Genomic DNA, 26,279 nt, shown 5'->3' with positions numbered 1-26,279 from the left:
TGTGGAGACTTCTCATATGATTGCCTAGAATCTTTTGCTATAGCAGAATCTTTGCCTGACTCATTCAAATTTGAATTCCCCCCATGATTTTAGTGTGTGTGTGTGTGTGTGTGTGTGTGTGTGTGTGTGTGTGTGTGTGTGTTTTGAGCAGGCGGAGGGGAGGGGGGGGGGGTGTTCATTATACTAAGCTGGCTAAATTATTACTTTGTTTCTTAGTACAGATTTTGTCAAAATCAAATCATACTTTCTAAAAATGCAGTATCTCTTGATGGTGTGATAGTTCATACTTACTGCTCTTTTCTGTAATATGACTAATTACATGTACAGGGTGTTTCAAAAATGACCGGTATATTTGAAACGGCAATAAAAACTAAACGAGCAGCGATAGAAATACACCGTTTGTTGCAATATGCTTGGGACAACAGTACATTTTCAGGCAGACAAACTTTCGAAATTGCAGTAGTTACAATTTTCAACAACAGAGGGCGCTGCAAGTGATGTGAAAGATACAGAAGACAACGCAGTCTGTGGGTGCGCCATTCTGTACGTCGTCTTTCTGCTGTAAGCGTGTGCTGTTCACAACGTGCAAGTGTGCTGTAGAAAACATGGTTTATTCCTTAGAACAGAGGATTTTTCTGGTGTTGGAATTCCACCGCCTAGAACACAGTGTTGTTGCAACAAGACGAAGTTTTCAACGGAGGTTTAATGTAACCAAAGGACCGAAAAGCGATACAATAAAGGATCTGTTTGAAAAATTTCAACGGACTGGGAACGTGACGGATGAACGTGCTGGAAAGGTAGGGCGACCGCGTACAGCAACCACAGAGGGCAACGCGCAGCTAGTGCAGCAGGTGATCCAACAGCGGCCTCGGGTTTCCATTTGCCGTGTTGCAGCTGCGGTCCAAATGACGCCAACGTCCACGTATCGTCTCATGCGCCAGAGTTTACACCTCTATCCATACAAAATTCAAACTCGGCAACCCCTCAGCGCCGCTACCATTGCTGCACGAGAGACATTCGCTAACGATATAGTGCACAGGATTGATGACGGCGAAATGCATGTGGGCAGCATTTGGTTTACTGACAAAGCTTATTTTTACCTGGACGGCTTCGTCAATAAACAGAACTGGCGCATATGGGGAACCGAAAAGCCCCATGTTGCAGTCCCATCGTCCCTGCATCCTCAAAAAGTACTGGTCTGGGCCGCCATTTCTTCCAAAGGAATGATTGGCCCATTTTTCAGATCCGAAACGATTACTGCATCACGCTATCTGGACATTCTTCGTGAATTTGTGGCGGTACAAACTGCCTTAGACGACACTGCGAGCACCTCGTGGTTTATGCAAGATGGTGCCCGGCCACATCGCACGGCCGACGTCTTTAATTTCCTGAATGAATATTTCGATGATCGTGTGATTGCTTTGGGCTATCCGAAACATACAGGAGGCGGCGTGGATTGGCCTCCCTATTCGCCAGACATGAACCCCTGTGACTTCTTTCTGTGGGGACACTTGAAAGACCAGGTGTACTGCCAGAATCCAGAAACAATTGAACAGCTGAAGCAGTACATCTCATCTGCATGTGAAGCCATTCCGCCAGACACGTTGTCAAAGGTTTCGGGTAATTTCATTCAGAGACTACGCCATATTGTTGCTACGCATGGTGGATATGTGGAAAATATCGTACTATAGAGTTTCCCAGACCGCAGCGCCATCTGTTGTTGAAAATTGTAACTACTGTAATTTCGAAAGTTTGTCTGCCTGAAAATGTACTGTTGTCCCAAGCATATTGCAACAAACGGTGTATTTCTATCACTGCTCGTTTAGTTTTTATTGCCGTTTCAAATATACCGGTCATTTTTGAAACACCCTGTAAATGTTCAATTTTTTGTTAATATCTTCAACATTATGGACATTAGACTGAATGGTCTACAGGATCTGAAAGAATTTTCACTCTGTAGCAGATTGTGCACTCATTTGGGACTTTCAGGCTGATTAAAATTGCGTACCAGACCAAGACTTAAATATGGAAGTTTACATGGTAGAAGAGAGGCACTGGCAGAAGAAAACTGTGAGGGCGAGTTGCGAGTTAAGCTTGATTAGCTCAGTTGTTACAGCTCTTGCCCACGAAGCCAAAGATCCCCAATTAGATTCCAGGTCCAGCATACAGATTTAGTTTGCCAGGAAGTTTCTTGTAATGTTGAATAATTATGGCATTGTTTGTTTAAAGAAATGATCATCTTCCACAGAAATTGTGTAAATAATTTTGGCAGTCCCCTTCCACTTAGTGACGATACTCCCTTCATCAAATCTCAAATAACTTCATACACATACTGTGGCATTTACTTCCATAATATCATTGTTTTCATGAAGAACAATTTGTGTTCCTGGTGCATCTGTTAGGCTACACAATAATTTAAAGCAATTATCTAGTGCTTGTAAAACTTTATCTCTGATGGTAGGTACTGTTCCTCATTGTTGGAAACTTTCGCTTTTTCCGTTCGACGTTTTCTTTTGCTTTTTCCATATCTGCAGCATATTTTAGTGTTTATGTTAGTACCTTTGTTAAAGAATTCTTCTCTTATCTATGCCTGTATGAATGTCCAAAATTACTTAAATTAATCATGTATACTTCCCTGTTTTTTAAATAAATTCTGAAAATCAATATTATATGCTTAACATTATTTGCTGGCTTCTTTCCGACCTCGTACGTATTTTCACTTGCTTTCTTTCTCAGTCTGTGCTCACATCAATTTCTAGAGCAGTTTAGGATGTTTAGTTTGTATCTACCTGACTGTAATTTTGTGTAAACTTCACATTTTGCTGTTGGATCTCCGCATCTGTTGTTCTCTTTCTTCTTGTGATATCTAAAGTGTCTCAAAGCCCTGTTCAAAATCGCTTGTATTTTACCTTTTTTTATTGCCCATAGGGCACTCATCTTTGGGTGTTTGTTACACATACACGATTATTTCATTCCCATTAATAATAATAATAATAATAATAATAAATTGCTTTTATGTGATGTGTAAGTTACCATTTCAATCTGGAAAGCTGGCACAATATGTAGTTTTGGTTTGCAAAAGAGATCTATTTGAATGATTAAACTAGAGAGAGTTAAAACTTCAGAGCAGAGAATTTTCAAGTTGTTCCTTCATAATGGTTGGATGATTGGTGTCGTCCCCCCCCCCCCCCCCCCCCCCACCCCCCCCCCCCCCCCCCCCCCCCCACCCCCACCCCTTGGTAGGCTTAAAATGTAGGACAACACAGTGGAAAGTTTTTAATTTATTATAGAATAATGTTGCTGTTTTTGTTTTAGTAAATCTAAATTTCTCTTGTTTTCTTCCATGTATTCAAATGCAGAATTGAATCAGAGAGACGGTGGTTCAGGTGTTCTCGTTATTGGAGCAACCAACCGACCAGACTCCTTGGACCCTGCTCTTAGACGTGCAGGTAGATTTGACCGTGAAGTTTGCCTGGGAATTCCAAATCAGGAGGCAAGAGCAGAAATTCTTAAAGTATTATGCACAAATTTGCGCCTTGCGCCAGACTTCAACTTTGAAGAGGTTGCTCGAAACACTCCAGGCTTTGTGGGTGCTGATTTGATGGCACTGATGAGGGAAGCTGCAATGGTAGCTGTGAACAGGTACCCGTGATGTAAAATTCTCTTCATCTCACTTCAGATACCTTTTATGTAACTTCAGAAAAGTTTTACCACTTATTTCAATAGTAGACAGTAAAATGTATTAATACCTATTAAGAAATAGATATTACTACTTATTAATCGTTGATTTTTTGCTTAAATGTTTTCAAATCAAGTCAGTGCTGTGCATTTTGAGTGGCCAGTTTAACACACAGTGTGTCTAATTGTAAAGTGTATATTGCTGTAAGCCAATGATAGTAATCAGTGAACTGGATATATTTATAATATGGACAAAGTTTACTTAAGATGTAAGATTAGGGGGAAAGGACTTGTGAGGCTTAAGGATAATGGAAAAGTCACTCAGGGCATCAGGTTAAGGGAGAGACAGCATCCAGAATGAGAAGTGGAAAACAATTGTTTGAATCAAACAATATTTGAAAATATGAGAAATAGCAGAGATGACAGTAGGTAGTTGAGAGATCAGTGGAAGTATGTCATAAAGCAGTGCTACTTTTTTCTAAAAAGTAGTCTGTTATCTCCAAAGTATACAAACTCGGATAGGAGGACACCAATAAACATCCTATATTCTTTAAAGAATTGAACTTCCACGTATAAAACAGCTTCAAATGTCTGATTACTTTACAAATGAGTTTGTGTTAAATTTTGTGTGTTAAGCATGTAATTAAGAAAAGGTTTGGAATTATGGTTAAAGTTTATTGGAAGTCACAAAGTGCTCTCATGCATTACGGGCGAGTGTAGTCTGGGTAATCTGTGTGACATTTTAAGCAGAAGCCAAACATCTAAGTGTCTATGACACCATAGCTCACGAACTGTGTATCACACAGTGATATAATTTTGCGGGTATTTTCAGTAGTATGTGTAGATACTGTCTGCAAAATGGGTTGCATATAGGTAATAGGAAACAATAATAAATTAGATTGTCATGTGTGTTGTTGAAGTTTTACTGTATGAACAGCAAAAATGTAGTGAGTGATAAATGTTTTGTCTTTCATCATTTTGTGGGTGGTGTCAGTGAGAAAAAGTTTTGTGAAGGTTTGAAATTATATGTGGAGTTTGTTGGAAGCCTCTGTGCTCTCATTCTCAAATACTCCATGAATAAAATATGGGTATTCGCCTGCCGTCAATTGCGCTGTCTCAAGATAAATGCATAGTTTCTAACTGTAATACTTGTTCTGTTGTGTTAAACATTTAACATAAGATCACAATTCTTAATGACAGGGTGTATATGTCTGGGAAATCTGGTAAAAACCCAAGAATTTGGCTTCTGGGAGAAAACTGGGAAAAATATGGGAATTCATATTATTGAGTAAAAAGACCTTGTTTCACAAAGCGCTTAGCATCCAGCGCACATTGGTCTATCGATTACTCATATGATTTTGAACGCATCCCTATTAGTTTTTGAACATTTATGATCAAATTCTATATTGATTTCCGAATGAATTGGAAGTTGATTTTTGAATGCATGCATAGTGTATGTGATGTCTCTGCCAGGGGAATCCCCGTCGCATCTAGGAGTAAACATTCCTGCAAAAAAAAAAAGGGGGGGGGGGGGGGACGGGTCTAGTTGCAATACATGCTGCGGACTTGTTTGACATCGCAATGCAATTTCGTTCACGCATAAGGGTGAATGACAATTGCTGTTTATGTGGTTGACTGGGTTTACAAATGATCAGCGTTGTTATAATTACTAGTGAATTCCATAGATTCAGTCTACCACAGTAGAAATAAATGACTAACAGGAATAACAGGCAACAAAGATTTTATTATCTTCTCAGTGATGCAAGAAAATGAAATGTTGACAGAAAATTTTTGGCCAGACTGCTACACCACTAAGGGCCAGTTATACAGTCTCCGGATAGCAGCGGCTAAAGTTCTATTCTGGAAGTAGCATGGAAAACGTGTTGTACGAACACATAACGCCTAACAGGAGAATAAATGCGGGGTAACTAAACCGGTGATAGTGGCAGGATTTGTGAAGTTGACCAGAGAATAAATTTTGACATAGGCAGGAATAGTTACAGAATTAGTGTTGACAAGATTGTTTGTTAGAACGAGGAAGGAGAAGAAATGGGGACTCCCACAAATTATGGAAGAATATGATGATTCCAAATTTATATAAAAATTTCGTACTACTACTTTTTGATCTTGTGCTTCAGAAGCTAGAGAGTATGAATGAAATGTGAAACTATTTCCTAACATAAAACTTTTTGCTTGTAGTTGGCCTAATAGGCATTTGATATTGGTACTTCGTGAATTATCTTCTGCTGTGTTATAAAAATGACCATTTGTGCCAAAACAGTCTCGTTTATTTGGTGTGTGTAACAGTTGCTGGAATATTAGGCAGGCCTATTTCGTTTTATCTAGTAGACAGTGACAAAATACACGTAATCAGAACGAGAAGCCACGCCAGTCTTGGGTACTATTTGTCTTAACAGCTTTTCTAATATTAGACAATGACATTTTGTTTTTTCATGTAGCAAAGCATTGACGAACTTTGATGAGGTAATAGATTCTTTCCTATAAAGGAAAGCACACCATGTAAAGTTGTAGCAAGATTAGAGAGAAAAGATGCTAGGACTTAAGGATTGAAGAAATGTGTACTGTCTTGCTTGTCTCCCATCTTTACTGGTTTTATCTATATCACACAAAACAGCAAGTTATTAGCTAATAGGCAATAAAGAGTGCAAATTTTCTAAAGAATTCGTGTTCTTCGGGTTACAAATAATCCCATCCAGTATTAATTGTGAGTTTATTATTTTAAGAGGGCAGGAGGATCTGCAACTAATTGACACATGGTGCAGGGAATGGCAATTGAATCACAATGTAGACAAGTGAATGTGCTGCGAATACATAGGAAGAAAGATCCTTTATTATTTACCTACAATATAGCAGGTCAGCAACTGGAAGCAGTTAATTCCATAAATTATCTGGGATTAGGCATTAGGTGTGATTTAAAATGGAATGACCATATAAAATTAATCATCGGTAAAGCAGATGCCAGACTGAGATTCATTGGAAGAATCCTAAGGAAATGCAGTCCGATAACTAAGGAACTAGGTAACAGTACACTTGTTCACCCACCGCTTGAATACTGCTCATCGGTGTGGGATCTGTACCAGATAGGGTTGATAGAAGAGATAGAGAAGATCCAATGGAGAGCGACGCGCTTCGTTACAGGATCATTTAGTAATCGAGAAAGTGTTACAGAGATGATAGATAAACTCCAGTGGAAGACTCTGCAAGAGAGACGCTCAGTAGCTCGGTACGGGCTTTTGTTGAAGTTTCGAGAACATACCTTCACCGAGGTGTCAAACAGTATATTGCTCCCTCCTATGTATATCTCGTGAAGAGACCACGAGGATAAAATCAGAGGGATTAGAGCCCACACAGAGACATACCGACAATCTCTCTTTCCACAAACAGTACGAGACTGGAATAGAAGGGAGAACCGATAGAGGTGCTCAAGGTACCCTCCGCCACACACCATCAGGTGGCTTTCAGAGTATGGATGTAGATGTAGATGTCAAACTGGCCGACTGGGGCAGGAGAGGCACTACAGGACATTTTAATTTCCACTGGCCTGAATATAGTTTGATGGCACCCATTGCAAAATATTACACATTTGGATTCCACAGAGCGAAATACAGAGACGTGCGTTGGAAGAATGCTGTGTAACAAGGTGTGGCACTGCACTTTGGCACACTTAAGATCAAATAACATGTGCTACATTCCCTCAAACATATATGTTTCATGTATCAGACTCATCAGAAAGATGTGCGCTACAAAATGCAGATTCTTTGAAAAGCCCGATTTTTTAAATTTTTGGAGTCCTGCCTCAAATGCTCGAGGGAGGGGGAGCGCCACTATCTAATATTGTCCCGGTTCGGAAATATCATAGATCCAGACCTCATGCACAGAGCAGTCTGAGTTGTAGTGAGCAGGTGGTAGTCTCCACGTGAACTGTGTTTACGTGTATTGATTTTGTTGTTTCCTCTTCGTTTATTGCTCTCACGTCAAATGAAAACAAAACTGATTTCTGTGGCTGGAAACTATCAGGTGAATTAAAATTCATTCACATAATTACGGAAGGCTAAAATATATTATTAGTATCAGATTTTGTTTCCACCTTTCTGACAGTGAAGCATTAATCGCCTTGCAGAACAATGAAGTTTTTTTGTCGGTTTGTTAAAGAAATTTGACTTTCATTAATCTTTTCTGCTGAGACGGTCAATTTATTTGAAACGAAGTGTTTGATTCCACACTATTGGCTAGTTTCAACTGTTCGCTGCATTTCAAATTCACGTTTTCATCTTGTAGCAAGTGTGGCATTACGCCATAATAAAGAACCAAACATGAGATAACACAGCACTGGTACTCCAAGAAAATTTACATCTGAATGTGGACATACGAATGTGCACTTTAAGCCGAATTACTTTTTAATATGGTTCACAAAATTCCCATACTCTTGGAATCTCTACTAATGTCTTGTTTCTTTTATGAGATAATGTAATATCTTTTAATGTTTTACACCTACGAGCATATGGGCTTCCTGCGTCATTGTAGCTGCGCAAACGCGGCATCATCTGGTGCAACTGCTGAAACGAATTTATTTCTAACAGATCGCGGGAAAATTTTCTGAATGGTTGTTTAAAAAGTGTTATTTTCAAGTAACGTAAATTTCCTTTTACACAAGATGAACTCTGTGCGCGAATGTCCGATGAATTTCTTAAATCACAGTGTGTTTGACTCTCATTCAAAAATCAAATCTTTGAGGACGACCATTTGGAATATTTACGAGCCCAGAAGATCAGACATTTATGCCAGTTTTTAAAAATTTTACTGGCACATTTGTGTGATGTATCTTAAAGTGTAACATGCGCAAAAAAGATCAACATTATGTGTGAAAGCCTAGTTTCTCTTGCAGCTTATTAATCCAACCTTATATGTGAAAGCTTTTCTTTTCTTGTAGAAACACTATATATATTAATTTAAACCATTACCTATTCCTATTTGTGTGTTCGCGCTGCTTAACAGTGATGTCGCTATTGACTGACTACATCACATGTCCTATGCTCCGAATATACACGGTCATCGGCTGGCGAGATGGCTTGACATGAGCTACGACTGGCTTACAAAAGCGCATCACAATCTCGATTACAATCCCTTGGAAAGTAACATGCGGTGTTTGGTGGAAATTCGTATTTATACTTTCGTAATAGGAAAATATGCAGTGTACATGTTGCTGCACGTCAGACATCTTTCCTGAACATATTTCTTCCCCTGAGTTTCGTTTTCTAAAGTGCCGGGAAATAAAATCACAACCATTGAAAGGATTAATAAGTTTTAAAGTTCCGAGGAAAGGTATATTGTTACTTAACACGGAAAAAGTATATTTTCATCCAGGAGAAAGTGTATTTTTTTAACCGGGAAATCTGGGAAAAATCCCGGAATTTTTTTTCCTCGTCCACATATACAGTGTCATACTATAGGAACCATTTAAAATGAACAAACATGCAGCACCACACCAACTTTTGACAGTTAATTAATTATTCGTTGCTGCTGTCAGTTCTCTACCACAGCGGCCGGCTGCTGCACGTCGCTCAAGCAGCATCTCTGGACCGAGCGATGGCATGTTGTTGGATCATTAAAGTCGCGCGTGCTCACCACTTGGATTTCTCGGTTTGCAGGAGAGCTTCTGTAAAGTTTGGAAGGTAGGAGACGAGGTACTGGCAGAAGTAAAGCTGTGAGGATGGGCGTGAGTCGTGCTTTGGTAGCTCAGTTGGTAGAGCACTTGCCTGCGAAAGGCAAAGGCCCCGAGTTCGAGTCTCGGTCCGGCACACAGTTTTAATCTGCCAGTAAGTTTCAGCTCATTAGTTGTTATGCCCACTAAAAAGTGGCACAGTGGTTACTGCTCAGGTTTTTAATCACATGGCGGCTTTCACAGGTAACTGTGTCTTGGGCATGGGGTTGGGATTAGGCTTGGAGTAGAGATGGACAACAGCATTGCATAACTTGAGTGAGTGGCGGAATACCAATATCGGAGGTTAGTGTAGAGGAGGTTCCTCATTTCAGGTCGTGCTTAGAGACAGTTGGAACTCCGATGAAAAATGTGATTCAGTCACTCCAGTCCTGGGTGGCACTGAAACATCAATGAAGTGGCTTACTGTACTGAAGAGCTGCAGGTGAAGTTGATGGTGGAGATGATGTTGAAATCCTGAAGGAATGTAGATAGGATGTCCTCATTGTAGGTCCACATCATGAAGAGGTCATCAGTGAAGCAGAGCCATGTGAGGGGTTCAGGATTTGGGGTGGTTGGAAAGCATTCCTCTGGATGAGGCATGAATAGGTTGGCAGAGGGTGGTGCCATGTTTGGATGCCAATTATTGCACCAAGAAATTGTTTGTAGGTGAAGGCTTCAAAGAAGTAGTAATTATGGGTATGGATATACACTCCTGGAAATTGAAATAAGAACACCGTGAATTCATTGTCCCAGGAAGGGGAAACTTTATTGACACATTCCTGGGGTAAGATACATCACATGATCACACTGACAGAACCACAGGCACACAGACACAGGCAACAGAGCATGCACAATGTCGGCACTAGTACAGTGTATATCCACCTTTCGCAACAATGCAGGCTGCTATTCTCCCATGGAGACGATCGTAGAGATGCTGGATGTAGTCCTGTGGAACGGCTTGCCATGCCATTTCCACCTGGCGCCTCAGTTGGACCAGCGTTCGTGCTGGACGTGCAGACCGCGTGAGACGACACTTCATCCAGTCCCAAACATGCTCAATGGAGGACAGATCCGGAGATCTTGCTGGCCAGGGTAGTTGACTTACACCTTCTAGAGCACGTTGGGTGGCACGGGATACATGCGGACGTGCATTGTCTTGTTGGAACAGCAAGTTCCCTTGCCGGTCTAGGAATGGTAGAACGATGGGTTCGATGACGGTTTGGATGTACCGTGCACTATTCAGTGTCCCCTCGACGATCACCAGTGGTGTACGGCCAGTGTAGGAGATCGCTCCCCACACCATGATGCCGGGTGTTGGCCCTGTGTGCCTCAGTCGTATGCAGTCCTGATTGTGGCGCTCACCTGCACGGCGCCAAACACGCATACGACCATCATTGGCACCAAGGCAGAAGCGACTCTCATCGCTGAAGACGACACGTCTCCATTCGTCCCTCCATTCACGCCTGTCGCGACACCACTGGAGGCGGGCTGCACGATGTTGGGGCGTGAGCGGAAGACGGCCTAACGGTGTGCGGGACCGTAGCCCAGCTTCATGGAGACGGTTGCGAATGGTCCTCGCCGATACCCCAGGAGCAACAGTGTCCCTAATTTGCTGGGAAGTGGCGGTGCGGTCCCCTACGGCACTGCGTAGGATCCTACGGTCTTGGCGTGCATCCGTGCGTCGCTGCGGTCCGGTCCCAGGTCGACGGACACGTGCACCTTCCGCCGACCACTGGCGACAACATCGATGTACTGTGGAGACCTCACGCCCCACGTGTTGAGCAATTCGGCGGTACGTCCACCCGGCCTCCCGCATGCCCACTATACGCCCTCGCTCAAAGTCCGTCAACTGCACATGCGGTTTACGTCCACGCTGTCGCGGCATGCTACCAGTGGTAAAGACTGCGATGGAGCTCCGTATGCCACGGCAAACTGGCTGACACTGACGGCAGCGATGCACAAATGCTGCGCAGCTAGCGCCATTCGACGGCCAACACCGCGGTTCCTGGTGTGTCCGCTATGCCGTGCGTGTGATCATTGCTTGTACAGCTCTCTCGCAGTGTCCGGAGCAAGTATGGTGGGTCTGACACACCGATGTCAATGTGTTCTTTTTTCCATTTCCAGGAGTGTAGTTGGTCATGGTAACCAGGAAGAAGGTTGTAGATTTAGTGTCTGTCAGCCATTGGGAAAGATAGTGTTTAATAGTGGTAAGGCCACGGGCATTGGGAATGTTAGAGTATACTGTAGAGGCAAGTGAATTTGACAGTGATGAGCAGGGTTGTGGGTGGTAAAGGAACAGGAACTGTGAGGAGTCAGCAGAGGAAATGGTTGGTGTCTTTTTATACAGGAGGATGGGTTACAGGTAATAAGCTGAATAAGTTGGCCCGCAAGAGCAGAGATTCTCACTGTAGGGGCACAGTAACCAGCCATAAGGGGTTTCCTAGGTGGTTGGGTTTATGAACTTTAGGAAGCAAGTAGGAGGTGGTGGGGGTGAGGTGAGAGGAAGATTCAGGGGAAAGTTTCAGGATGGACCAAAGAATTTAAGGAGGGACTGGAGCTCTTGCTGTCTGACACTGTTGCAGATCTGTTTAGTTTCTGAATTCTGGATGGTGGTGAGAGTGAGCTTCTTCGGTAGTGGTAAAAGTAAAGTCTGCAAGGCAGGGTTTAACAGCTATGAAGGGATGTGGGAGAGCTGTGATGGAGGCCCTTGTAGGAGTGGTGGATAGTGGTTGTCCAAGACAGGAGTATGAGGAGAACATGTTGGAGTGTGCTTGGAGATAGCATTGCACGTGCTACTCTAGTTCCTATAAGATGGGATGTATAACTTTGGAAGCAAGAGAATTTTGTACGTGGCAAGGGAGTATTGCAGGAGGTTTGGGCTTGGTTTGTATGGTTTTGCAGGACTAGGTTGGTGAGGGCAATGGATTCAAAGAATTTGAACAGATAGATATCATCATGAAAGGAGAGGGCTGCAGTGAAAGATTGGTAAATTGATGACCAGGCCTTTTGGTGGATTCCATGAGCTGACAACAATTCAGGAACAATGTGTTGGACTGGGTTCTGGCTAGGGGTAGGGTAAAGTTTTTTTACAGGCACAGTTGGAAGGAGGTAGGATCCATAGTGGAGGATAAAAAAATAAAAAATGGAAAATTATGGAAAAATCAGTTGAACAGTGTGAATTACATTTAATAATCGATGGGATTGCAATAATGAGGAGCTTCTACTTTGAAGTTGAGAAAGTAACTATTTCTGTTTTGGTGGGTTTGATCTCTGTTGACCTCTTGAGATCGTTCCTTTCTGTCTTTGTAGATTGGCTTTTGTCTTCTCCTAATGTGGAAGAAAATGTCTTCATTTAATGACATGAAGACAGCAAGAACATGCAGTTGTAAATGATGATGAAGGAGCTTTTAGAAACAAATGTTGTAGTACCTAAAGACCTTGGAGAGGAGAGTAGCATGCTAAAGCTACTAATACTAGTGTCAAGTGAAAAAGTGTTCGTGTGTGTGTGTGTGTGTGTGTGTGTGTGTGTGTGTGTGTGTGTGTGTGTGTGTGTGTGTGTGTGCGCGTGTGTGTGTGTGTTTTGATTATTTACTTAATTAACTTTGTGTGCTATTAAAACACTTCCTAGTAATAAAGAAGAAAAGCTTGCACATTTGTCCCAGTAAATAATTACTCATCTTTTTTTATATGCTCAACAAATCCCTTATACTTGATAACACCAACTCTGCTTTACAGAGATGTTTTTCTGAATGAAAATAAAATCCTTAACTTTTGTTCTCTTATTCCAGAGTATTCAGCGAGTTGAAAACAAAAGCACAAATTAAAAAAGACAAGGAGCTTGTCACCATAGACAGTCCGACAAAAGTGGTGGAAAATGGAAAATATTATTTGAAAACAAAAACACAAAGTAAACAGGACAAGGAGGTTGTCACCATAGACAGTCCATCAAAAGCAATGGAAAATGGAAAACAAAGAAAGAAAAAAACAGTCAGTGTTAAAGCTAAAGATAGTGATAGTTCTAGCAGTGAAGTCAGTGAAAAAGAAATTGGCAGTGGGGTGGAAGGTGATAAAGCTGTAGATCCTGACAGCAAAATACATGATATGGTGGCATTAAATGCCAGTAAGGAAGGTATTAGCTCCCCAGAGGATAATATAAATACAAAGGAGAATTTGCCTTCAGCAGATAGTTGTCAGAAGACATCTGCACCTGTGACAGAAACAGTCCTTCAAAATGTTACACTTTCAGACCTAGTAGATTGGCTGCACAACCAGCCTCCACTAACAGGTGAACAACTGAGTGAACTGTACATACAGCAGTCAGACTTCAAAGAAGCTCTCCGTGCAGTGCAACCATCAGCTAAACGTGAAGGCTTTGCTACTGTTCCTGATGTAACCTGGGATGACATTGGTTCATTGAAAGACGTCAGAGAAGAGTTACAACTAGCAATATTGGTAAGTTAGAGGAAACAGAATGTGAATATTCTTTTGGTTGTTCATGATAACAAAGTAGTGCCATTTTATGTCAAATGCTCTAATTTCAGAAAAAGTGTCCCCATGACAATCGCGGATTTTGATGTAATTTTGTGTGAACATCCATACTAATTCCTAATATAATACTTGGAGAGATACAGTCATTTGTTTGACTGCCTACCACAGCTTTCAGCAGTGCGCCCTGAGCAGACCTAGGTCACGTTGTACAACTTTTTTGTGTTTTCTTAAGTGAAATAATAAAGATTTATAAACAGTTTTCATATAGATAATTTTAGGCATAGTGAACAAAAAGTGCTTGGAAAAATGTATAGTTTAGCTTTTTGTGTCTCCTGGAGTAAGTGCATGATAATGCCGAAACTTTGCATGTGGTAACTTACCAACACAAGGTGTACAAATATCAAACATTCCCCCTGCTGCTTTCCAGCAGTTTGCAAATTGAGGGCAAAGTTGACAATTTTTGTAAAAATACCTGAAATGTATATTTTCAGCCCACTTTTACAAAAAAGTATTTTCTGCAAACTCTTTTAAACATTTTCCATTGGAAAGACCCTGTCCTAAACCACCTAAAAATCTAGATTTCGTTTTACGGTGATGCATATAATGCCGTAACAAAATGACGACACAGTGAAAATGCATTAAAAATACACCCATATTCCACTGGTATTCAAATTAAATGACCCATTTCTTGTTGTGTTTTACAATTTTTTAATACCCGTTAAGATAGTATTAAAAATCCAGAGCACTATGAAGTGAGCTCGAATCAAAAAACTTGAAAATCTGCAAAGGGAAGTAATCTTTCTTGATTTTTAAACATCTCTAACGCATTATTCAGATCTACAAAATTCTTTTTATAAAAAATGAAAGGGTATAAAGAGTCCAGTAATGAGGATAGTTTTTTTCTTTTTTTGTATCTCTAATAATTGCTTGTGTTTCTCAGCATAGGTGTTTGCAGTCTGCGATTTAAGGAAATCATGGTACGTCATGTTACATAGAGCAGAAGCTATAGCATCTGCATTTTTTAGCTATTTCATACAACATGATCCATAGGAAATTATTTTATACAAGCAATGGATTCACACTACTGATAGGGGCAACCTGGATGCAAAGCATTTCACAGAGGATGAATTTATTGAAAAAGCTGGAACAAAAATTTGGTGTCTGTCATGTCATTAGATTTCCAAAAATCAGAGTGTGCATCTGAAAGTCCTTAAGTTTTATATAAAGGAAGAGGCGCTTATTATCCTAATGGGTTTTGTCAAAATTGTTCATTTAGAAAATAAAGCAAGGTTTCCAAGAGAAAAATAGTTAAGCATCATCTATCTTTCTGTCATCTTTTTTCCACAAAATCAGAAGGTAAAATTTGAGTTTTTATGTTGTCAGTGACTGACCGACATGATGCAATAATTCTTCTTGTCTTTATCAATGAATTGATGGAATATGTAAAACACAATTTGCTCTGATTTTTATTTATTATTTGAGTGGTGGCCCCAGCACCCAATACAAAACTTTCAAAAATTTTCTCAGTTTGTGAAAGTAATCAGTAGTAAGAGCAAGCTTATAAGGACCAGTTAGTAGTCAGATTCTTGGACCTATAAATCTGTTTTGCTTTTGCACTAAAAGCATTAATGACATTAAATTTGTTTCGTCGGCAAAGAAGAAATTGAAGAAAATATTTTTAAGGGTCAGAAGACAAAGAGGTTTAAACATGGACCTTCTCTAACAGGAACCAGAGAAAATATTTCCCCCCCCCCCCCCCCCCCCCCCCCCCCCCCAACTGAAGAAACAATTCAGATCAGCAGAGTTTAAAATTGTGCATCCTCCTTTCTGTTAACGATTTGTGACAGTGAAGGAAGTACACTATGTGATAAACAGTATCCGGACACCCCCCAAAACATACATTTTTCATATTCGGTGCATTGTGCTGCCACCTACTGCCAGGTACTCCATATCAGCAACCTCATTAGTCATTAGACATCATGAGAGAGCAGAATGGGGCACTCCACGGTACTAACTGACTTTGAATGTGGTCAGCTGATTGGGTGTCACTTGTCGTATGTCTGTATGCGAGACTTCCACATTCCTAAACATCCCTAGGTCCACTGTGTCCAATGTGATAGTGAAGTGGAATCGTGAAGGGACACACACAGCACAAAAGCGTACAGGCCGACGTCGTCTGTTGACTGACACAGACCGCCGACACTGGAAGAAGGTCATAATGTGCAATAGGCAAACATCTATCCAAACCATCACTCAGGAATTGCACTCTGCATCAGGATCCACTGCAAGCACTATGACTGTTAGGTGGGAGGTGAGAAAACTCAGATTTCGTGGTCGAGCGGCTGCTCATAAGCCACACATCATGCCGGTAAATTGCAAACGATGCCTCGCTTGGTGTAAGGAGCGTAATCATTGCACGATTGAACAGTGGGAAAACGTTGTGTGAAGTGACGAATCACGGTACGCAATGTGGTGATCCGATGGCAGGGTGCGGGTATGTCGAACGCCCGGTGAACCCATTGTTGAAGAGGAATTCCGGGATGGTGATTGCATCTTTCAACATGATCAAGCACTTGTTCATAATGCATGGCCTGTGGTGGAGTGGTTACACGACAATAACATCCCTGTAATGGACTGACCTGAATCCTATAGAGCAACTTTGCGATGTTTTGGAACGCTGACTTTGTGCCAGGCCTCATCGACAGACATCGATACCTCTCTTCAGTGCAGCACTCCATGCTTAATGGGCTGCCATTCCCCAAGCAACCTTGCAGCACCTGATTGAACGTATGCCTGCGAGAGTGGAAACTGTCATCAAGGCTAAGGATGGGCCAACACCATGTTGAATTCAAGCATTACAGATAGAGGGTGCCATGAGCTTGTAAGTCATTTTCAGGCAGGTGTCCAGATACTCTTGATTCCATAGTGTATATTAACATCAGACCTCCAGCAAGGACAATATTGCCGTGTATATGTGAGAAAGAGTGCTGGATTGGAAACTTCTGTAAGACTTCCACTGAGCTGAAGGATACTTCAAAAAGCGTCTACATCTACATACATACTACACGAGCCACTGTATGATGTGTGACAGAGGGTACCTTGTACCACTATTAGTCATTTCCTTTCCTATTCCACACGCAAATGGAGAGAGGGAAAAATGGCTGTTCATATGCCTCCTTACGAGCCCTAATTTCTCTTACCTTTGCGGTCCTTAAGCAAAAGGTATGTTAATAGCGTTCCTCTGAAAAGAATGACACATTCCCATTTGAGTTCCCGAGGTATATTTGCAATACTTGTATGTTGATTGAACCTACTGATAACAAATTTCGCAGCACACCCCGGAACTGCTTCAGCGTCTTGCTTTAATTCCACACTTGAGCAATACTCAAGAACAGATCGCATTGGTGTTCTATACATGATTTCCTGTACTACAGGTGAATGACACCATCCTGAAACTCTCCCAATAAATGAAGCTGACCATTTGCTTTCGCTACTAAAATTCGTATATGCTTGTTCCATCCCCATCTCTTTGCTATATTGTGTCTAGATCGGGGTTGTCCAATCCTTTAGCTTAAGCAAGCCACACTGGGAGATGATGAGTAATTTTGGGCGACTTGCAATACACTTAGCACTAACAATAACTGCTGACAGAAGGGGGGAAAAATGAAGATATTCATCATAACATTACATAAACAAAATTTTATAGAATTTTTTTTCCTGGTAATGTCATAGATGCTCACTTTTTGGACCACAGGTTGGGCAGCCCTGGCCTAGATATTGAATCAACCCCGCAGGGGCCAGCAAATTAATTTTATTGCTCATCAAAAAGTGAAAGTTGCTGGCTTCCAGAGTAGCACATTGTTTCAATTACCGTATTTACTCGAATCTAAGCCGCACTTTTTTTTTCAGTTTTTGCAATCCAAAAATCCGGCTGCGGCTTAGAATCGAGTGCAAAGCAAGCGGAAGTTCTGAAAAATGTTGGTAGGTGCCGCCACAACTAACTTCTGCCGTCGAATATATGTAGCGCCACACAGGCAAGCTTTGTACGCACAAAGATAAATACTGGCGCCAAAACCTCTGCGCCAGTTAAAAAAAAAAAAAAAAAAAAAGAAGAAGAAGGGTGCAAGACGAGCTTTTTTTTCTCCGCCCCGAGTTTCAACCACTGCATTTTCATACATTATCCAACGAAGTAAATACAAATTCCGTATTGTTCATCTTCGAATGTAGCAGAATTTCAATGTACTACGAAAATCCGACTGGCAAGACTGTTTGGGATGTTTGTCAATATGGCCAACTCAACGTTCTCAATTTTTTCCTACCTGTGAGAAGAGATGGTTGCTAATAGGAACCTGATGAAATGTGAATCACGTGCAGTATTCTCTTCACCGTAAGAATAATGAGAATATAAACATTTTGCCACGTATTTTTCATGTTTGCTGCTATCTCATTTAAATCCTGCCTGCCTAATAAACTACGAAACTAGAGTGAGACAACAGCAAACGTGGAAGAATATACGTATCGTGTCATGTTTATATTCGTATTATTCTTATGCCTAATAGTGATAGTCAAAAATGAAGCACGGCAACTGACTAGATTTTTAAACCTAAGATGACTAATTTCTGTGCAGAATTTGATATACTAAAGAAGCGGCCGCAAAGATTTTCAAACGGAGAAAAATTTTCACCTACCTCTCTTTCAGAACATGTTCTATCATACGCAGTCTGTTATTTGGTTCTTGTTGATCATTATCAAAGAAAGCAGCAGTGTAAGTAACAACAAATAGCAGTCTCTTGCCATTGTTTCGCTAATGAGGCGATTCCTCTCTCTCTCTCTCTCTCTCTCTCTCTCTCTCTCTCTCTCCCTTTTTTTTTTTTTTTTTTTTTTTTTTTTTTTTTTTTTTTTTTTTTTTTTTTTTTTTTTTTTTTTGCGAGCCGCGACAGGCCGTAAACACACACTATCAGAATGCGACAAACAATGTATGACACAGTACAGTACTGCATTTTCAGCTTAAGAGTGACGTTAACACCTATAACAAAGAAAACGGCAATTATCAGATTGAAGCAAATTAAGCAATTGATTCAAACCAGACGAAGCATGTGAAAAAGGAAGGGTACGCGAATAAATACGGACGGAGCGCCTGACGCATAGCAATGGCTACCTGGTAAAGCTTAACTGCTATGCTTACGACTCGAACCAAATTACTGAAGCTGTATCATCATTCATTCGACCTAAATTGTGTCTCATATTACAATGGACCAACTTTGTTTCAATTTGGATGTGCGGCCTAAAACTTTTCTCTCCCCTTGAATTTCGATTCTGAAATTACAGGTGCGGCTTAGATTCGGGAATTTTTTTTTTTCCTTTATTTTGAGTCTCATTTTTCAGGTGCGGCTTAGATTCGAGTGCGGCTTAGATTCGAGTGCGGCTTAGATTCGAGTAAATACGGTATTCCATCTCCATCAGTGACATTGTTTGGGAGGCAGTATGGTTTTCATTGCAATGTTCAAAAGCAAATTGAGATCTCTAAAAATTCAAGTATCTTGGAGTAAATATAAGCTTAAGATTCTAAAAGGGACCTCTTCTAGCTTTGGCCTGGGACACTTATAAAAGTGTATTATCAGGCTTGAGAAACAAGCACGTACCAGGTTTGGGGTCCTGTGGTAAAGAAACGCATCCATGGTTGCTGTTGCACAGTTTTGACACCCCCCTCCCACCTCACTCCAATGGTAAGAGCATGCTGGTTCCTCACTTCAAAAGAAGCCAGCTGTGGGCAAAGTACATGGACTATAGGAACACATTTATGCAGTTCTTCATTAGTACACTTTTACTCCACGCAAACTACAAACTGCATGAAAGTAAAATATGCTATACTTTAGACTGAAATCAAACTAAAACATCAATAGCATCACAAAATAAAAAGACAGATTCAAAATTCTCATAAACACAAATCCTTTTCTGGAAAAAAAATCTTGGGCAGACTGCTATGAACTTCAACAAAATTTGCATATGAAAGAATACTGTAAAACTTGAAGGCAGTATATAAGATGTGCGTTGTAGCTGTCCTACAACAGTTGTTGTGATTTCCATTGCCTTGGTAATGCACAGTTAAATTTTGAAGTTTAGAACTAGTGTGATTCTGCAGTTACTGCAGCAGAAAATCTACCTGAAATATGTCACAGTGAGTCGTGATAAGTGGTGCCCTTCTTTTCTGTACTTTTTTGAGTTGTTCTGACTCGAGCTCATGTCCTGTTCATTAGAATTTTCAGTATTACCAATTATTAAACAATTGTAAAACATCACAAAAATGTCAGATTTGAGTCATTGAAAAATGGTTTAAAAGAGTTTGTGGAAAATACTTTTTTTGTAAAAGTGTGCCAAAAATACCCATGTTTTGTCATTTTTACAAAAATCATCAACTTTGACCTCAATTTGTAACCATTGGATAGAAGTAGGGAAATGAAATTTTATACTCTAAGATCTTCTTTTGATAAGTTATCATATGCAAAGTTTTAGGTTTACTATGCACTTATAGAGATATTTTATTATTGTTGTTATTATTATTATATTATTTCAATTCAGAGATTGCAAAAAGTTGTACAAGATTTCCTAGTTTTGTTTCTTCCAAGAAAATATTGCTGGATATATTATGTCCCAAAATTGCTGAAAAGTTAGGGTTAGTTGTTGAAAGCTGCACTAGGGGTCAAACAAATGACTTCATCTCTGCAAGTATTTAACTGGTGATTGTTGGAACTTTACCAATTGTTATTGGGGCATGTGTGAACGTCCACAAAAAATTTCAGCGAAATACAAGATGGTTACCTCGGAACCTCTAGACCATCTGGCGTAGAATAACAAAAACAACACTATCAGGCAGTAGGATGGACTGGCAGAGAAATAAACAGAAAAAACACACACAAAGTTTTTTCAAGGACTTAAATAGGTGGTTTTATTCCTCCTCCCCTTTTTATTTGTTGCAGAATAGTTCCAGTGATATGACCACCACTAAACTCTTGAGTATGGGCAGATGGTAACAGGCAAACTGTTTAGAACATGTTACTTGCTTTTTCTGTTAGCTCTTCCTTTGTACTTTCCTCTCAGTGATAGAACTAGATTTAAATTCTAGTTCTGAAAGCTGCAGAAAAGGTGTACATGGGCCAATGTGGAAGATTTGTTTTGTATTTATTATTTCATTTTATTATTTGCCCTTTACCTGGGGCCTATTTCATTGTGATACTTTGAGGTATGCATAATGTAAAGAACTTTAAAAAAGTCTGTGAGTATATTCTCTCAGTGTACTCACCACAAATGTTTGTGTGTCAAGCATTCTTGTAAGCCAGTTTTGGAAATACATTTTCTACCAACTTTCTTGAAGACCTACTAGTTCAAAGGCATTAACAGCTTTTCCATGACTGGTGAACCTCCCTCCACCTGTGTGATTCTTCATTGTAGGAACAGGAAATAATAGCATGTGGCCATATTGAGTTGCAGGGAGTATGGGATGCAAATCTCACTTGTACACACTCCTGGAACTGAATGCTGTAGTTAGTTGCCTGTTTGGATACATTGTCATGGTGCAAATTTACCCATTGCAGTGCTACTGTTGTCCACGGTTAGCCTAGTCTCTCAAAAGGTTTTGGTGTGCTTATTATTAACTACCACAGTAGAAGACAGGCAGACAATGACACTTTTTAGTTTATTCAGTCCCTGCAAAATCACCCACATTCAGGCTTGTGGTCCCTGGTTTCATTATTTTACTATATTCAAATCTAATCATGAGTATATTCATAAACATAAGCACTTGCGCGCGCGCGCGCGCGCGCGCGCACACACACACACACACTTTTTTTTAGTATTGCAGGCAAATGAAATTACATCAGTCCTCTTAATGCAAAATTTATAAAACTTGGTCATCTATAGACCACCTATGTGATCCATTTTAACATTGCTTCACAGAATTGGACGCACTCTTGAGATACTTGTTTTTGCAAACCTCCATGTCTCATGCTATCATAGTGGTGCCCGTGGAGTGGACAAAACGATATAGTCCACGTTAAGGAAACTGCTGGTTGTAGTGTTTGATTAAATCAAAAATGTGTTTTTACAAATCTGTACTCATCATTTCGTTGTTTGTTGTCCAGGGCCCAGTCCAGTATGCAAAGGAATTTGCTGACCTTGGTCTGTCGACACCAACTGGAGTGCTCCTTTGTGGACCACCTGGCTGTGGGAAAACTCTTTTGGCTAAAGCAGTAGCAAATGAAGCAGGAATAAATTTCATTTCTGTAAAAGGTCCTGAATTGCTCAATATGGTATGTTGTAACTGTTGTCTTCATTTCTAAACTTGCTGCACATATGTTTGTTCACAGAAATTTATTCTGAATTGAGATGAAGCAGCTGTGAAATATCTAATACAGTGTGTGTGTGTGTGTGTGTGTGTGTGTGTGTGTAAAAGATTTTGCTTCTTTAGTATAGATGGCATGATGATAATATAGTTAAAATTTTGTTATTGCATTTCAGTATGTTGGTGAAAGTGAGAGGGCTGTTCGCCAATGCTTTCAGAGAGCAGCAAATTCTGCACCATGTGTCATATTCTTCGATGAATTAGATGCTTTGTGCCCCAAAAGAAGTGATGCGGGTGAAGTAAGTAATACACATGAAAGCCACTAATGATAATATGCTATGTTATTTGCGTGAAACTTTTAAGGATGGTGAAGAAGCCTCAGTGGATCAATTTAATATACCGAACCTCAACCAGAGGTGACTGAGTGAAAAGTTGCAAAGCCAAACATGTTCCGTGATTCCATGATAGCTCTGCCAGTGAAATGTGATAACTCCGCATTAAGTGCACTAGTGTGGTTCTGAGATACATATTCCTCACGTTGTCGTACGATATGTCTTGATTGTGTGCGCTTGTAAATCCAAGTTGATGGTGCCCCAGCTCACTTTGAACGTCATATGAACACTTGCATCAGATGTTCTCTGAAAAGAACATAGACAGAAGATGTCCTATTTTGTTGCTAACTTGTTCATCTGATATGATCCTATTTGTTTCCTGCTTGTAGTATTATGAGGAAAGCCGGGTGGAGTAGACAGAAAATGTTCTTCTGGCATTGTTTGCACACCACCAGGCATCACGGAGCTTTGTGTGACAAGTCATGACTGCATAGAAAACAGGGGAACATCATTTTGAACAACTAATGGAAATGTAGCACCTTGTGCAAACAAATATAATTATTTAAAAATGTGTGTACTGTGTTTATTTTATCAGTTTAAACTCACAAGGGAGCAGGCCAATCTGACATGTCAAAACCCTGCCATGAGATTTTTTTTATACAGGAGGAACAAACTGAGAGAAGCACAATGTCAAAATCTTAGCTGCTAAGACACACTGCAAGTATTAAAAAAGTTGAAAATCAGCAAATTCATAGATCATAAAGTGGCTGGAAAAATACGCCCCTACCGTAGCTGTAGCAAACGGGCCTACATATGTAAACTTTACAAAAAAAATGGAATACAGTATTAAAAGAAAAAATATTCTATGGTTCCACTTCAGAGAGATCAGATATTGTATTATAATTTGACACTTTGCACTGTACAAACAACAGAGATGCAGTATTAAAGAGAAAAAACATTATTTAAAACTTGATCCTGCCTAAAGAAGTCACATAATTCAACTTGTTTTACTTTTTGTGCATTAAGTGTGTACACCTTCTTTTTCAAACGTATTAATGAATTCAGAGCTTTCTACAACTACTTTTCACACAGATATAGTGCCTGCACAAAACAGTTGTGCTTACCATTTTACACAGTTTAAGTGATTCAAGATTAAAGTTGTCGTCGCCATCACTGTCACTTGAAGCTGGTCCACCTTCTTGATCATCACCATGTTGTTGACACATATCAGCAATAATCTTGTCATCCCGTAGTTCCACGCACAACAAGATTATCATCAAAATGTACAAAACTGTTGAAATGTGCACTCTCCACTAGAGCTAGCTCATTACTAGGCACAATTTTGCCGCCGCCACCACCACCAGTGAGAGTCTCTTTCACTAAGGCACCAGGTTTCAATGAGTGTCTCTTTCAGTAAGGCACCAGTTTACGGAAGTGGTGTGTAGGATGATGCCAGGTGCCAGGCAGCCGAAATAAATTCCATGGCTCTTAGGAAATTAATGGAGTCAGTCCTATCAAATGTTGAACCAGTTTTTTTTCCATAATTTACTTTGAAATTTGCAAAAATGCCCAAATCAATTGGCTGTTGAACACTGATGCAGTTTGGAGGGAAAAATTCCACTCGAACATTTTCCATAGTTACTTTGGGTGGGTGTGATGCAATGCTGCACTCTGCTCCATAAGAAGAGAAGAAATCTTATTGCATTTGTTTTCCGTAGGCTTTGTGCTTACACCCTTGAAATGCCTCAGATTCGTAGATTTTCCTATCAAAAGTAGAGATCTTTGTACGCGAATTTTACTTTTCTTCCCTGTGTGGCATTGAGTCGCCCTCTTCAGCCAAGGTTTTACGGGGAAGCAGACTATAGAATAGATCATTTCAACACAGATGGAGATATTCTTCAAGTTGATAACCCCATAAGGTACCCAGCAGAAACTCAACAATCCAATGTTGCCCCATGACATCATCCATAGCGTTTGATTCGCCGGAAAATGTTCTCCCTGTGATTCCATGATGATCTTCAAATACTTGTAACCATCCTGATGAAGCCTTGAAATCAGCAGTGTTGTTCATACTTCTAGCTAAATCTATATCCTTTGCTTTCAGCATGGTGTCACTGCTTAGTAGAGCTGCAGCCCGTTTTTGTTGGAATGACATAAAAAATGACTTTCCCAAATCTCTGCATCTCCATTCTTGCTGAAAGTTGTGTTATGTTGATTTTGCACTCAATTTTAAAAACTGATTCAAAATACTGTCTCTTTTGCTGGTGAGTGTTCATAGTCTGGTGTCGGCAATTCTTCAGTGTGAAGCAGTTTCAGATTTTGTTTTGTGCAGAATAGTATCCACCTCTTGTATGAATTTTACTTTCTTATCAGGTGTGTAACATTTCCTTTTTCTGTTCTCCATGGCTGATCGAAAACAACTGAACGATAGAACCATCATGGGGATCAGATTCAACTGTTTCAACACCTCATTGAGTGGAATCATAGCAATACCAAATCAAATCTAATAAGTGTCCTCCAGCTGGACCACTATGCTGTTTAATTTTCTTACGTATGCCAAATTCATACAGCCACAATGATGATGTCAAGATATTGGCAATTGAATAGATGGGTGAGCCAATGGCACTCACTTTAAGAACATGCTCTTTGTGCATCTTCAGCAACTTATTTGTGCTACCAATAAGACTTTAATATGCAGACCCTCCCAGAAGATAGAGGATCACTTAAAATTGACCAAGAATACTCACAAACTGCTGGAAAAAATGGGTAATTCCAATATTCCATGCAGTTGTGGGATGGTGTAAGTGGGTACCACAAAAAGAACATTCAAAATGCGACCAGAAGAGCATGAGGGCAACTGTACAAATTGAGAGATTAACAGATCAGCTGTTTCGGACCATGCTTTGCAGCCGGGAGACCACCACTTTCATTTTGATAGGACTCAAGTTCTAGCAGCCGCAAGTGGACACCAGAGGGGCCATACATATTTTTAAACACCCCAGGAATTTCGATAGGAAGGAGAGAGACATGAAATTAAATAACATGGATCTCGGTGCTCAAGAAGAGATGTAGAAGTCTTCCATCGTGGGGTGATAGCAACGGCATATGACTGCAACTGACAACTGATGCTTGGGTATACAAAGCATGTGATGTCTCGCCACTGCACAGGAGCAGGCGTGGAATTTGCTGCAGCTAGTAACAAACCAGGGTGTGAACTAGACACTCAAAAAAGCTATGATCCTCCTCAAAAATGTCGTAGATGCGGACAAATGTTGTGTTTTAATGTGAAATCCATCTGACCACAGCACGGTAATCCAGAATATTTTATTAATTGTACAGTGAAACTCCTAGTTTAGGTGAAATTAAATGTAGAATACAAATTTTATACAGTAATTAGTGGTAATGAACTTCATCAGTTCTTAAAAAACACAGATCTGTAACAGGAAGTAAAAACCTGTCAAAAAATTGAATTACTATCTGGGTACAAGTTAATCGAATATTTTCTGACATGTTATGATCACAAATTATACATCAAAACAAGCATTTTTGAGACATGAGGCACCCAGGAAACTGAACAAACATAGAGAATTATACTGAAAACCATGTCGGAAGCTAATGTGGGGTGTGTGTTTTCCATCTGTAGCCAGTGGCAGTTTAATCTGGTCAGGTAGACTTCACAGTACTTTTCGCAGTGATGACGTCACTAGTGGGCATTTGACTG

At 40.3% G+C, this 26,279-nt stretch overlaps 1 protein-coding gene across 2 annotated transcripts in view; it reads left to right on the top strand.

Annotated features, from left to right (window-relative positions):
- LOC124612860 (nuclear valosin-containing protein-like) overlaps positions 1-26,279 on the top strand; it is a 154,021-nt gene that overhangs the window by 106,306 nt on the left and 21,436 nt on the right. For both annotated transcript variants that reach the window (XM_047141291.1, XM_047141290.1), the window contains exons 9-12: positions 3,360-3,642; positions 13,189-13,852; positions 22,027-22,194; positions 22,403-22,525. In XM_047141291.1, the coding sequence (XP_046997247.1) occupies positions 3,360-3,642; positions 13,189-13,852; positions 22,027-22,194; positions 22,403-22,525 (1,238 nt within the window). The remainder of the gene's footprint in view (positions 1-3,359; positions 3,643-13,188; positions 13,853-22,026; positions 22,195-22,402; positions 22,526-26,279) is intronic.

Source organism: Schistocerca americana, chromosome 4 (genome assembly GCF_021461395.2).
Source record: "Schistocerca americana isolate TAMUIC-IGC-003095 chromosome 4, iqSchAmer2.1, whole genome shotgun sequence".
NCBI lineage: Eukaryota > Metazoa > Arthropoda > Insecta > Orthoptera > Acrididae > Schistocerca > Schistocerca americana.
The sequence above is the reverse complement of the archived record's forward strand: the minus strand, read 5'-3'. Positions and strand labels throughout refer to the sequence as shown.